At 44.9% G+C, this 13,293-nt stretch overlaps 1 protein-coding gene across 2 annotated transcripts in view; it reads left to right on the forward strand.

Moving 5' to 3' along the window:
• Positions 1–567: 567 nt before the first annotated feature.
• Positions 568–13,293, forward strand: part of CLPB (ClpB family mitochondrial disaggregase) — a 183,437-nt gene continuing 170,711 nt past the window's right edge. The window contains exons 1-2 of one of the 2 annotated variants that reach the window (XM_077113690.1): positions 568–1,144; positions 4,324–4,375. In XM_077113690.1, the coding sequence (XP_076969805.1) occupies positions 742–1,144; positions 4,324–4,375 (455 nt within the window). In that variant the 5' untranslated portion in view covers positions 568–741. The remainder of the gene's footprint in view (positions 1,145–4,323; positions 4,376–13,293) is intronic. The other variant, XM_077113691.1, reaches the window with a different exon arrangement.

Here is a 13,293-nt window from a genome sequence, read left to right on the forward strand (position 1 = left end):
GGAGAAGGTTCAAAGGAGAAAGAAGGGTTATAACAGAGAAGTTAGGATGTAACGAATGAGTATGACTGCTGAATCATTGTATTGATATTTCTTTTTAGTCTTCAGTATCTTGGAGCAGCTAGAAGTAAAAACCTGGAATTACGGGATTGTAACCTATACCAAACTTTGAAATCTGTTCTTTAACTATTTGTTAAAATGTACTTGAAAATTTATTGCTTTTTTTTTTGTGTATATATATATATATATATATATATATATATATATATATATATCTCACAATAAATAATGTTTAAAAGAAAAGAAAGGAAGGGAAGAGAGGGGTGGGAAGGAGGGAGGAGGGAAGGAAGGTATTTCTACTTCAGCTACACCAGTTACCCTATATACATCCTTTTTGTAAAGCTGTACCAGACTAAGAAGTGATACAGGCTAAACGAAATAGGTCTAGGTTTCATAAACACACACGCGCGCGCGCGCACGCTCGCTCCCGCCCGAACTCCATTTCCCAATATGCCCCGGGATCCTATAGGTCGACAGTCATTGTGACACAGTTCTACAGTCTTCTGGGAAGTGTGGATTATTTGTTCTCCAGCTGCGGGAAGCTCTAGGGCTGTGGACTACTATTCCCGTGAGGTAGTGCGCGATTCACCCCATTCGCGGCGTCTTCGAACGCGCCGCGGCAGCCATGTTGGACGTGGTCGGCACAGGGGCCGGCACCAGGGGGTTATAGAAGCAGCTGTCACGATGCTGGGGTCCTTGGTGTTGAAGAGAACAACGCCGGCGCCGCGGCTCCTCCTCCGGCTGCTTAGGTTACCAATGCCTCCGAACCACGGAGGTGCCGCGAACCTGAGGGTAACTACCGGAGGCAACGGGGAGCCGCAGTGGCTGAGGGCGGCCGCCGGGGGGCGCCCTGGAACATCGCCAGCCTTGCTCACCGGACGAGGGGCAACCACCCCGGGGCGCCGAGGAGGATGCGCAAAGGCCCCGTGCCTTGTGTCCGCCACGTGGGGACACCTTCCCAACCCCGAAGAAACCCTACCGGGACAGGACAGCTGGAATGGGGTCCCCGGCGGTGCGGGACTAGGCATATGGGCCCTCGCTACGGCGCTGGTGGTTCATTGCTACAGCAAGAACCCGTCCAACAAAGGTGATTATCGGGACAGTCCGCGTTCGAGAAAGAGAGAGGCGGGAGGAGTGTCCTCATTCCCCGTTTTTGGAGGGTGGGACATGCTTACAGATTTAGAGCCTCAGAGCTTTATTTCTGGAGAAACCCAGACATGTGGTCACTGGGTCAATGCATTTGTAGTGGGAAGCTCACTGTCTTTGAGCTGGGTAATCTCCCAGTGTTCAGCTCCCATTTTTTGCACCTCACTTTGATCTATACAATGAGGGCATCGGACTAAGCATCTAATATTCTGTATGGTCCAGTTCTTTTAAGAGATCTCCAGGAATCTGGAGGGGGGGTGTTTATAGAAGTTGCCCCACTAAGGTGGCCTAAGGAAAGAAGAGACTTGGTTTCAGTGCCAGCTTTGTCACCACTCATTATGTGACCGCTTGTTCCTCTTTGGCCTCAGTTTTCTCATTTATACAGTGATGAATAATTTGTCAGTGTTCAGCAGCCTAAGCCTGTCCATCAGTCTCCCAGAGTTTTGCTGGGTTGGGCTCAAGCACTGGGTGAAATTGCTATGTGGGAGCAGTAGGTAGGAAAAGGAAGTTGGATCCCTGGAGACCTAAGGCAACCACTGGGGCCAGGCAGCAGAAGCAGGATTGGCATCTCATCTGGATACATGTCCCTGTGCAGGAGCTATAAGAGTGGAGAGAGAGCCAGACTTCTGGCCACACGAGTCCAACCATACAGGTTCCTTTTGGGGGAAAACTCAGACATGGTGTTTTCTATAAGAGCTTATCCCAAGTTCTGAGACTTTGGGAACAGGAGTGGCACTGTCTTCATATTCATTTGTTTATTTAACAGATATGACATCTGTAAAGGTAGGGCCTTGGATTGGGAATCAGGATACCTGAGATCTTGTTTGGTTCACGTCTAACTCCTATTGTGATTTTGGACTCTTGCTCCTCTTTGGCCCTCAGTTTTCTCATCTACAGGATGAGGGTGTTGACATAGAAACCATAAGTGCTCTCCTAACTTATGCATGCTGTGATTCTGTAACTTTCAGCATTAAAACACACACACACACACACACACACACACAAACCTCTCTGTGTACCTAATTTGAGCTTAGGTATTGGTGGAACTCCTAACTTAATGCAAAATCAGTTAAGGGGACAGTGCAGGGGAGTTAGAACTGCAGGTCTGGTGGGTGGTGGTGACTATGTGTTGTTTAGGGCAGCAGGGTTAAGATAAACTTTCTAAAAGTTTGGAGACCCCTGGAGGATAGGGAATTTGAACTTCAATTCTGAAGGATGAGGCAATAGATGAAAAGGAGAGAAGGATGGGATTATGAGCCCTATGAGAGCAGGAAGTGCATCTTATCTTTTTTGCTGGTTGGTACCGGTCCCCTTCCCCAATATGTATACATCATTTGTTCACCTTCGATTCTGGAACTTAGCATGTGCTTAGTATCTTGAATTGGATTTTATTCCTTGAAAAGGCTTCAGGGAAGAAAATATGGGAGTTACAGATTAGCTTGGTGTGTCCAGGGCATAGCAGAATGGCCAGCCTGGTCAGAGGATAATAAGTCTTGGAATAAGATGAGAGCAGATAGAGTGGGGCCTAGATGCCAGGCTGAAGGATTTGAAGGGATTGGGATTTCTACTCTAGGCAGTGGAGAGCCATGGAATGTTCACATGTAGGGAATGTGCTGAGGCCACTGTGCTTATGGGAAGACTAAACCTGGAGAGAATATGACAACATTGGGGAGAAGGTGGTTTGGGGGTTTGGCCCTGAGAGACTTGGCTCTGTGAGAGAAGAATGCCCCTTCCCTTTTGTATTACCTGGCTTGGGCCAGAGCAGTGGTCCTTAACTCTGGTTAGAATCACCTGGAAAGCTTTTAAAACTTCACTGATGCCTGGGTCTCAACCCCAGAGATTCTGATTTAATTGACCTATGTACGGCCTGAGCATCAGCATGTTTTTAAAGCATTGGAGGTAATTCTAATTGCCGTCGGGGTTGAGACCCACTGGCCTAGAGCTTGGGACCCTGACTTTCAGAGAACCTGGACTGTCCAAGTTCTGGTCTTAAAGGCTTCTGGTGGCTCCAGACTACATTTTTCATTGAAATGGTGTTATATGAGCTCCAACAAGGAGACCAAGGTCTCTACCAAAAAGGATAGCATTCAAAACCGTGACCAGACACAATCTTAGGTCCTGAGGTAGGAGCCTCTTCTGACTTGTCAACTACGACATATCCTAGGTAAGTGGCAGAGCTGGGATTGAAACGCTGGAATATGTGCTTCCAGATGGTCTTTCCACCCTGCTCTACTGCCTTCTCATGTTTCACTGTATGTCGCTTGGCTAGACTGAGAGCTCCCTGAGGCAGGGATGGGTATGATTCTGTCTGGTGCCCAGTGATATAGTTCAGAACCACGCTGGGCACAGAAGGTTCCATGGGTATTTGGTATTTGACTATTTGAAGAATTGTGCCTCTTCTGTTGATTTTGCATTTTTCTAAGTCAGCAGTTTTTCTTTTTCTGGCCATGAGGTGGTGACAGCAGGCTCTCCAGGTCAAGCCTTGCTTAACATTGCTTTTCTGCTAGGCTTGATGATCCCTAAGGGTTATCTGAACCCTCTACCTTGTGTCTTCACTCGCTGGACTTGGCACCAGGAGTTTGCAAAATTTTCATCCATCATTCCATCTTCTCGGCAGCCTTGTGAGGCTAGCAGGGCAAGGATTATTGATTCTGGTTTTTTTAGTCAAGGAAGCTAGGTTTGAGGAGGCAAAGGGCTACCACAGTCACATAGTGAGTAGGTGACGGAGTGGACTGGAGCTAGGTCTCCTGGGACTTAATTAGGCCCTCTCCACTCTCAGAGGAGTCACACCCCTGCCTCCTTCTCCCCATCCCGTCCCTTCTTCAGGATTGTGACCTGTGATGTCGATTGAGAATTTGGTTGAGTAACTGCAGTTGGGGAAGAAAGCAGGGAAAGATAGGGAAATGGTTTTTAATAATAATGACAGTAACGTAAGCCTGTTGTACATCTACAGAACTTTATAGCTTATGAAGAGGGCAGGAGAAGATGATTAGCTTCGTGTATATATAAAGCCCATATTTCTGAAGTGCTTCCTTTTCCACGCTCTTACTGGGGTCCTGCAAGCAGCTCTAAGGGGTAGGTCCTGGCCAGGGATCTGACCACTGCTCCCTCTCTCTTCAGATGCAGCCCTGATGGAAGCTGCTCGTGCCAACAATGTCCAAGAAGTCAGCAGGTGAGTGTCTAACTCTAGGCCTTGTCTTCACCTGACATGAGGGAGTGAGCCCTTTCCTCACTCTTCCTTGGAGGAAATCCTTCCTTGAACTAAGCTGGGAACTGCCCCTGTGTCTTTCCTGTAGTTACAGAGCTTGTTGTCTCCCTTGACTGAGGTGAAACCTTAGATATATTAAGGTGAGATCTTACGCCAAATATCCCTAAATTCCTCAGCCGTTGTTTTCTTCACAGGGCATGGTTTAGAATCCCCTCCAGATCCTGTGGGTTCTTCTTTGAATCTTCCAATTTGTCCTTGTTTCTCTGTGTTATTCGTTGCTGCCTGGGAAGGGGTGTAAGTAGGCACTCATGGAGAGGCTTGGGGTTTCAGGAGGGAGCTAAAAGAGACCTTGCAGCCAGAAGGTCTTCTGGGGCTAGAGAGACCTGTCTGTAGGGTTGGGGAGCACATGCTGGACTCCTACCTGGGAGCAAACTGCATTTCTCCAGTCTCACTGGCTCACCTTGTCTCTGTATGACCACTGCCAGTTGGATTTGAGGCTTGTTCTTGGGCAGATATAGGATTCAACTCAAGGTTCAGCCTGATACCAGGGGTGGGACACAGAGTCTGGTCTAGGAGAGGTGCCAGCATAAGGCCTCACTATGGGGCTATTGGTTAGAGGCAGAAGTTTTATTCTTGGTCTAACTAGTGGCCCCTATTGGGCTGGCCTGAACTTTGTTGGCCCTTTGAATGGAGCTTGGTGGCCATAGAACACCCTCTCTTCCCTGCAGCCATATCCATATTTTAGACAGGAAGTCAGGTGTTTGGGCTGGTTATCCCTGCACCAAGTGCCAGGGGCCCTTGGTGTTCTTCCCCAGTCCAGATGCCTGAACATGCAAAAAGGTGTTGAAAGGCAATCACAGCCCCCACCAAGACTTACTGCTTTGATTCCCTTTCATTTTATCTGCAGCATTATTATTGATTCTCAAGAGTGCTTTTGAGTATTAATGTTCAAGGCTTAGTTTTTAATAAACCACTTTTGAAAATACGGACTGGGAGTTGTTTTGTAGCCAAATAAATATGATAGAGCAATGGTTTAATAAACATACAATGATGCATCTTAGAAACCAAGCACAGATGTCAGCTTCTTGTTATAAGAGCCATTCATAACTTCAGGCTGTGCATGGCATCTTCATTCCTCCAGAAACAGATGAGCCTCATTTCCATCTGCTGTAGTGCAAGAGAGTGAGGGGGTGGAAGCAGCTATATCCTAGCCATTCAGACCCTTGCCGGACCTGGGATCACCTGTTGGTAATTGCCAAAGGCTCTCAGGCTGCTGTTTTTGCCTGGCTAACCTGGTGTAGGCAGGATATTCAAAGAGCAGCAGCACTGTGAATCTATCTTTCCTTCACCCAGGAGAGGCTGAGTTTACCCAATTCCATTGAGCCTCCAAATATTGACTATTTTAGCTCTTTTGAATACACAGTTTTCTAATAACAAATACCTGCCCAGAGAACACAGAAAGTGATTTAGCTGTGCATGTGTGTGAGACTCAAGGAATTGTTCTGAATATTCATCCTTGTCCGTGTGGACAGTGTCTGTAGGAGTCCTTCATGTGTGTTCTCTTGCTTTTCTCGTGCCTCCTTTCTTGTCCTGTCTTCCTTAGTCATGATGAGTCAGTCAGAATGTCTCTTCACTACCTTGTGAGGGAGTCAGAGATGAGCAAGGTGCAGACCCTGCTTTTCAGCACAACAGCTTCCACCATAACCTCATACAGAACTGAAGAGCAGTGGGGCAAGCTAAAGGCAGGTGGCAGCAGATGCCAGCTGGCTATAGGTTCAGAGAACATATTGATGTTACCGTGGTGGTACTTGTGCAGGGCTGCAGGATATGGGGAATGAGGGAAGGTGAGGCTAGAATGTACAAGCCAGGAATGCTAGGGAAAGGAGTGTTGAATTCTTATCCTGTTGGTAGTGGAGTGACATGAGACGTCGTTGAACAAGGGAACAACTCAGTTAGAGCTGTGTTTCAGAAGGGTGAAGGATGAACTGAACTGGGGAAGGGAGTAAACCAAATTCAAGGTGATGAAGGCCTGAACTAGACCATTCTTCCCTCTCTCTCCCCAATCTATTATCAATCCAAAAACGTTTCCCACTTATGAATGAATGAGTGGGAAGTACTGGACAGTAGAGATAGAAAGGTGAACTCAGGCTCTGATCTCGAGGATCAGGTGTACCCCACCGATTACATTTCTTCTTGCAAACAGAGCTAGACCTATGAATGTAGAGGGGATAAGGAGAGCCTGACTGTCCTTTCTAAAAGGAAACTCCTGAATTCCTACAATAGGTACTTTAGCCTTTCTACTCCCTGGACCTCTGCGTGGGTGCATCATACTTCTTTATTTCTTCCTCTGTGTGTCCTGCCCTTAGTTCTACTCAGGAGACCTGCCTATAGCAGGATAGAGACCCATCCTCAATAATTTAAATTAACACATAGTTTTCTCATGGTTGGACCACCATCTATATCACCAGTTCAGTCAGTGATATTCATATTTGGAACAAAACTCAGACCTGGTAAATAATATTATCCTTTCCCCTTCTTTTCCTCTTGCCTTCATGTATGCTATGTGTGTTTCTGCCTTGACCTGCCTAAACTGGTTTCCCCCAGAACCTTGGGAGAACTCTGAATAGTGAAGGGCAACACCCTGAGGCTCTTCTCCTCAGAGAGTAGAAACTTTATCCTCCTCTTTAAGATACTGTGGAGTCTGTAGTTCCTGGGCCCCTGGATGTGGGCTCTCCATATAGACCGCCTTCTATACGCTGTTGTCTTAGTTTCGTAGCTGTTAAAATGAATACCATTCAGTGGTTGGCTTAAAGAATGAGAATTTATTGGCTCAGGCTTTTGAGACTAGAAGTCCAAAATCAAGTTGTCAACCAGATGGTGCTTTCTCTTGGAAGACTGTGGTGCTCTGGGGCTGACTGCTGACAGTCCTTGGGTCCTTGGCTTTTCTAGCACATGGCAATGTCTTCTTTCTCTTCCAGATTCCATTGACTTCCAACCTCTGTGGCCTTTCTGTTTCTGTGTCTGAGTTTCATTCTGCTTGTAAATTCAGATTAAAGCCCAAACTGATTCACTTGGCCACATCTTAACCTAAAATAGCATCTTTGAAAGATCTTATTTACAGTGGGTTCACACCCACAGAAATGGATTAAGATTAAGAACATGTTTTTCTGGCATGCATAATTCAATCTACCATACCTGTGCTTATCACCCTCTGCTTAAATCCTGTCAGCCTTTAAAGCTCAGTTCAAGTGGTACCTCCTAGTGAAGCTTTCCTTGTCTCCTCCTACCTGGGTGTGATCTCCCCTTCCTTCTTCCCTGCCTCTGCCTCCCAACCTCCTTTCTGATCTGTGAAGGTATAAAGGTTATCTAGGAAGGGCCATGCCAGGCTGTAGCTGGAGAGGACTCTTCTGAAAGAGAATCTGGAGGGCAGGTGAGAGAAGTGAAGCTGAATGTTAGGACTGAGGAGAGTCAGTCCATGAACAGGAATACCATCTAGGTTCAGATGCAGACCTCATCACGAATTGATCAAGAATCCTCATGCAGTTGAGATGATCAAACCAGCAGCTCTGGACAGTGGATATGTGGGTACTGTTGACCTCCTCTGTGTGGAACTGGTGTGTAGTATTGCCTGACCAAGGCAGGGCTGGATCTGCCACTCACTACACTCTATCCTTTATATTAGAAGTTTGTGGGCTTGACTTTACCTTAAGCCACTGGATTTCCTCTCTCCTCAAGGGCAGGGACAAGGTCTGGTTCTCCACTGTCTCTTACCCTGTTCCCAAACACAGTGGGAACTTGGGGAAAGTTACTTTTCAGCAAACCTGAGGCAGGCCAGCATCTTATTTTCCATATTTCCATTGGCTATGTCAGAGGACAGATGGGTCCCTTTCTCTTTTCCTTTCTTTACTCTTCTTTTCTCCTAGTTTGGCAAATATTTCCTCCCTTCTGCCCCAAGGCACTTAAACCTTGTAAATGCATTCAGCTCTGGCTCTTCAGGAGCAAAAGCCCAACCCCGGGGCCCCTATCCCATCTGTCAGTGTGTGAGCAGGTGGCCCTGTTCCTGGGCTCATCCCAAACCCAGGGCTGGTTTTTAGACTGAAACCACTCACCTGAAACCTAGGACACGGGGTGGACTGATGGCACATCTGTCCAGGCTGAGGCTGAGCCATGTGAGGAGACATGAGGCCTCCTGTTCTCCCGTGGAGATCACATTTCCTTCAGAACATACTGTGTGAAAGACAACACCTCTACCCATTTCCCTACTCCTAGCAAAGGACCGGGCCTCTCTGCTGAGTACTTAGTTCAATCATTCATCAGCCCAAATGTTTTCTAATAAAGGGAGCATGATGATATAAATCTTGCACCTGAGGCTTCCTACCCTGTCTCTCCGAGATTATTTGTACATTTTAACATTTACCAAGTACCTGCCATGTGCTAGGTCCTATGCTTGGTACAGAGGACACCTGACCAGTCATGGTTCCAGCCCTCAATGAAGGAGTCCAAGGCAGACTGTGACAACACAGTGTAGTCAACGCTGTGAGGCATTAGAATACAGAGGCTGCCCCCACCAGCTTGGGGAATCAGAGAAAATGCCCTAGAGGAGATGGTCCCTAATCAGAGTCGTAAAAGATCAATAAGGCTTAGCCAGTAGAAAGGAGAGGTTTTCCAAGCAAAGGTGACAGCTTAAATAGTGGTACCAAGGCAAGAACAGTCTGGGGTGTATGGTGGGGTAGGGAAATTATACACTATTTGATTTGATCACAGTCTGAGGCTGGGAAGGACTAAAAACAGGGTCCTGATCATGTGTAGGGCATTGATCCTTTTTCACTCAGCTATCCATCTGTACAGCCTGTACCCAGTGACTGTACTGAGCTGAATTGGGGGTGGGGGTGGGGTGGGATGGGGGGAAAGCAACTCAGTGAGAAAGGAGAAGCAATTCCTACTTTGAAAGAGCTCATTTTCCCCTCCCAGGTGAGGAAGGAGGACATTAGTCAAAAATTGACAACCAGCGGAGCAAGGAACAAAAAGCTTAATTTCTGTGAGCCCAAGCAACATGGAAATGATAATAAAATTATTTATTCATTCAACCAATATTTATGAGAAGCTAGGAATCAAAGAAGTAAACTAGATAGGTACAGTCCCTGCCCTCTTGGTACTTGCATGGAACTAACTGCATTTTTTAGATAACTAATTGTGCACTTATAATCAGGTATTTCAAAAGTGAAGTACAGTTTGGCTTTTCAACAAATGGTGGTGGAACAGTTGGATATCCACATGCAAGAGAAGGAAGCTGGTCTCCTTCCTTACACCATACACAAAAATTAACTAAGAATGCATTATAGAACTAAATACAAGAACTACAGCTATAAAACTCTTAGAGAAAAAACAGGAGTAAGTCTTTGTGAGCTTGAATTAGGCAAAACCTTCTTAGATATGACACCAAATTAAAGATGAAGAGAAAGGTGGAAGCAAGTTCCAGTTAGAGGGAATAGCAGGTAGAAGGCCCTGGGTTAAGTAAAAATGTGGGCAAATTGAGGAATTGAGAGAAAAACAATATGGTTGGACTCTAGAGAGCAAAGGAAAGAGTGGCATGAAATGGATTTGGTGACTTAAACCATACTACACTGGGTAGGTAGGCCATGTTAATAATTTTCATTTTTGTCTTAAGAGCAGTGAGCAACCTTTGAAGGATTTTAATCAGATGTATGTATAGAACAGACTTGACGACATGATAAACATCTGTATTTTTAAAAGATTGCTGTGGTTGCTCAGTGGACAAGATTGGTAGAGAGCTATGGTGAATGCAGCGAGACTGGCTGGAAAGTAACTGCAGTGATTTAGACGAGAGAGCAACAATAGGCGGTGACTTGAGCTAAGATGTCATTAACAGAGACAGAAGAAGTAAGCAAGAAAGAACTTTGGTGAAGGTTAGAACAATATCAGTGCCTGGTACAGTGCCTGACACAGTGAGTACTTAATAAATGTATGTTGAATGAATGGATAGAATTGGATATGGTCAGTTAGGGAGCAGAAGAGGTTAAGAATGAATTAAAGTGAATGTCAACATTGCAAGGGGTTGAAAATGAATAGTATAGAGGAAAAGGTACAATCATTATAAGCTAGGGTCTATAGTAAACAGTAACATTGTAATATGCTTCCACTGAATGTAACAAAAGTATTATGCCAGAACTAAATGTCAACAAGGTGGGGCATGAGGTATGGGTATAGATTCTATGTGGAAGAAAAGAAAGTGTCTTCATGTAGATTATAGTGGCGAAGGCATGTCTGTTTACTTAGGTTGGATTGTATGATGTGCGAATAAAATTGTTTAAAAAGAGCAGAGAAACAAGTGCTAGAAAAAATGTGGGGAAAGAGATATACCTATTCTCTGGTGGTAGGGAATCTGATTGTTGTAGCCCCTCTGGGAGACAGTGGCGGTTCCCCAAGAGGCTAGGGATGGGGTTGCCATATGATCTTGCAACCCTGTTTTTAGACATATACATGGAGAAACTGAGAGTGGGAACACAAATGGATATTTGCACACTGGCTTTTTTGGCAACAGTGTTCAGAGGCAATCGATGAAGGTGGCCTAAGGGTACAATGACTGAGGAATGGAAGGGGGAACTGTGGTGTTTACATGTAAGAGACTAAAGCGGCTGCAAGAAGGAATGAAGTTGTGAGATATTCAACTAGGTGAATGAACTTCAAGGACAGTATGTTGAATAAAATGTTGGAAACAAAAAGACAAATATTATTCTGCCTCACTCATATGGATTAATTGTAATATGCAAACTCCGAGAATTGAAGTCGGAAGCATGGGTTATCAGGTTGGGGCCTTTTGTTAAGTTTCCTAGGTTGTAAGCTCTTACAGCAGTCACATATATTTAGAAGTTGTAACTGTTATTTCTAAATTCTGAGATACTGAACTAGTTTCAAGAAACCTGGTCGTTTCTTGAAAGTTGGGGTATTTATGTGACACCTGAAACTCAGAGTTAGAGCACTGAAGCTACGAAAGACAGCATTACCACCATTTGGCAACTTTAAAAAGCTGAAAAAGTGATCAGACTTCATCTAGAGTTATTGTTGTGGGGCGCACCAAAAGAGAGACCACAAATTTTAAAACTGCAAGCCAATTTGGAGTCTTTATTAGCCGGCCGGCGACTGCCTCAGAAATCCCAAGAAGAAGGATTCAGAGAGCAGCCCCGTGGGGCTTGCAGGGTGGGCTTATAAAGGGTGAAACCGCAAGCTTATTCACAGAAGCAGAGAAGTGGCGTTAGTTTCACAGACCCACATCCTGGTTTTGCAGCTGTAAGCAAGCAAGCTTATCTACAGAAGCAAAGAAGGCTATTAGCTTTTGCAAAAACAGGTTTGTGTGATTCCCACATCCTGACCCCATTACCGGGTGTTCTTCATGGGTCTGGGGGGGACTTTCCACTTGGCTGGGGTTGAGCTCCTGATCCCTTACACTATGAATGAAACTGATCTGGATAGTACTAAGGTAAATCAGAATACTAGGTAAAGGAAGATAGGGCCCATATTTTCAAACTTCAACCTCTGTGCAAGACCAAAGACCAAAGGGAGAGATGTTTATTTGGTGCAAAATTTATATTTTTGGTAGCACATTATCTAATTTAATTTCTATTGTCAGTTTAGTTGAACACCATAAGTGCATGGAATCTTGAATAGGGCATGAGATATTGTTGGTTTGTACAGGTTAGTGTGATTTCCCGATATATTCCAGAGTAATTTGGGCAGAGAATAAAGAAGTATTTGCAGAATTCCCTTGGAGGACCAGGGAGAAAGGAGGAAATATTCAACTTCCACATGTGGGGAATTCCTGAGATTCTTGCGAGCAGTGGAGACAACATTCGATAGGCTGAGCCCTCAATCTTGGAACTCTCCCCTATGAAGCTTATTCCTGCAAAGGAGAAGCCATGCCTACTGATAATTATGCTTAGGAGTCACCCCCAGAGACCCTCTTCTGTTGCTCAGATGCGACCTCTCTCTAAGCCATCTTGGCAGGTGAACACACTGCCTGCCCCCCTACGTGAGACATGAGTCCCAAGGGTGTAAATCTCCCTGGCAACCTGAGACCTCACTCCTGGGGATGAATCAGGACCTGGTATCCTGGAAATGAGAAAGCCTTGTTGACCAAAAGTGGGAAGAGAAAAATGAGACAAAATAAAATCTTTAATGGCTGAGAGATTTCAGACAGAGTTGAGAGTTATCCTGGAGGTTATTCTTATGCATTATATAGATATTCCTTTTTAGTTTATGGTGTTTTGGTGGCTAGAGGAAAGTACCTGAAACTGTTAAACTGTGTTCCAGTAGCTGTGATTCTTGAAGAAGACTGCATATCTATATAACTTTTACAGCGTGCCTGTGTGATTGTGAAAACTTTGTGTCTGGTGCTCTTTTTATCCAGGGTATGGACAGATGAGTAAAAAAAATAAGGATAAAAAATAAACGATGGGAGAATAAAGGTTTAAAAATTGGGTAGATTAAAATACTAGTGGTCAATGAGAGGGGGGGGTACGGGTATAGAATGTATGAGTTCTTTTTCTTTCTTTTTCTAGAGTGAAGCAAATATTCTAAAAATAATGGTAGTAAGGAAAACATAACTATGTGATGATTTTGTGAGCCATTTATTGCATAATATGGTTGGACAGTATATGTGTGGATATTTCTCAGTAAAACTACCTAAAAAAAAAGGATGAATTTCAGGTTTCTTGCTTGATCACCTGTGTGGATGATTACCATTTACTGAGATGGGATGCTAGAAGAAGACATAGTCAGGGGAGAAAGATTTTGAGTTCAGTTTTGAACATGCTGAATTTGGCACGTCAGCTAGACAGTTGAGTGTATAGGTGTTTCTGACTCTT

Source organism: Tamandua tetradactyla, chromosome 8 (assembly GCF_023851605.1).
Source record: "Tamandua tetradactyla isolate mTamTet1 chromosome 8, mTamTet1.pri, whole genome shotgun sequence".
NCBI lineage: Eukaryota > Metazoa > Chordata > Mammalia > Pilosa > Myrmecophagidae > Tamandua > Tamandua tetradactyla.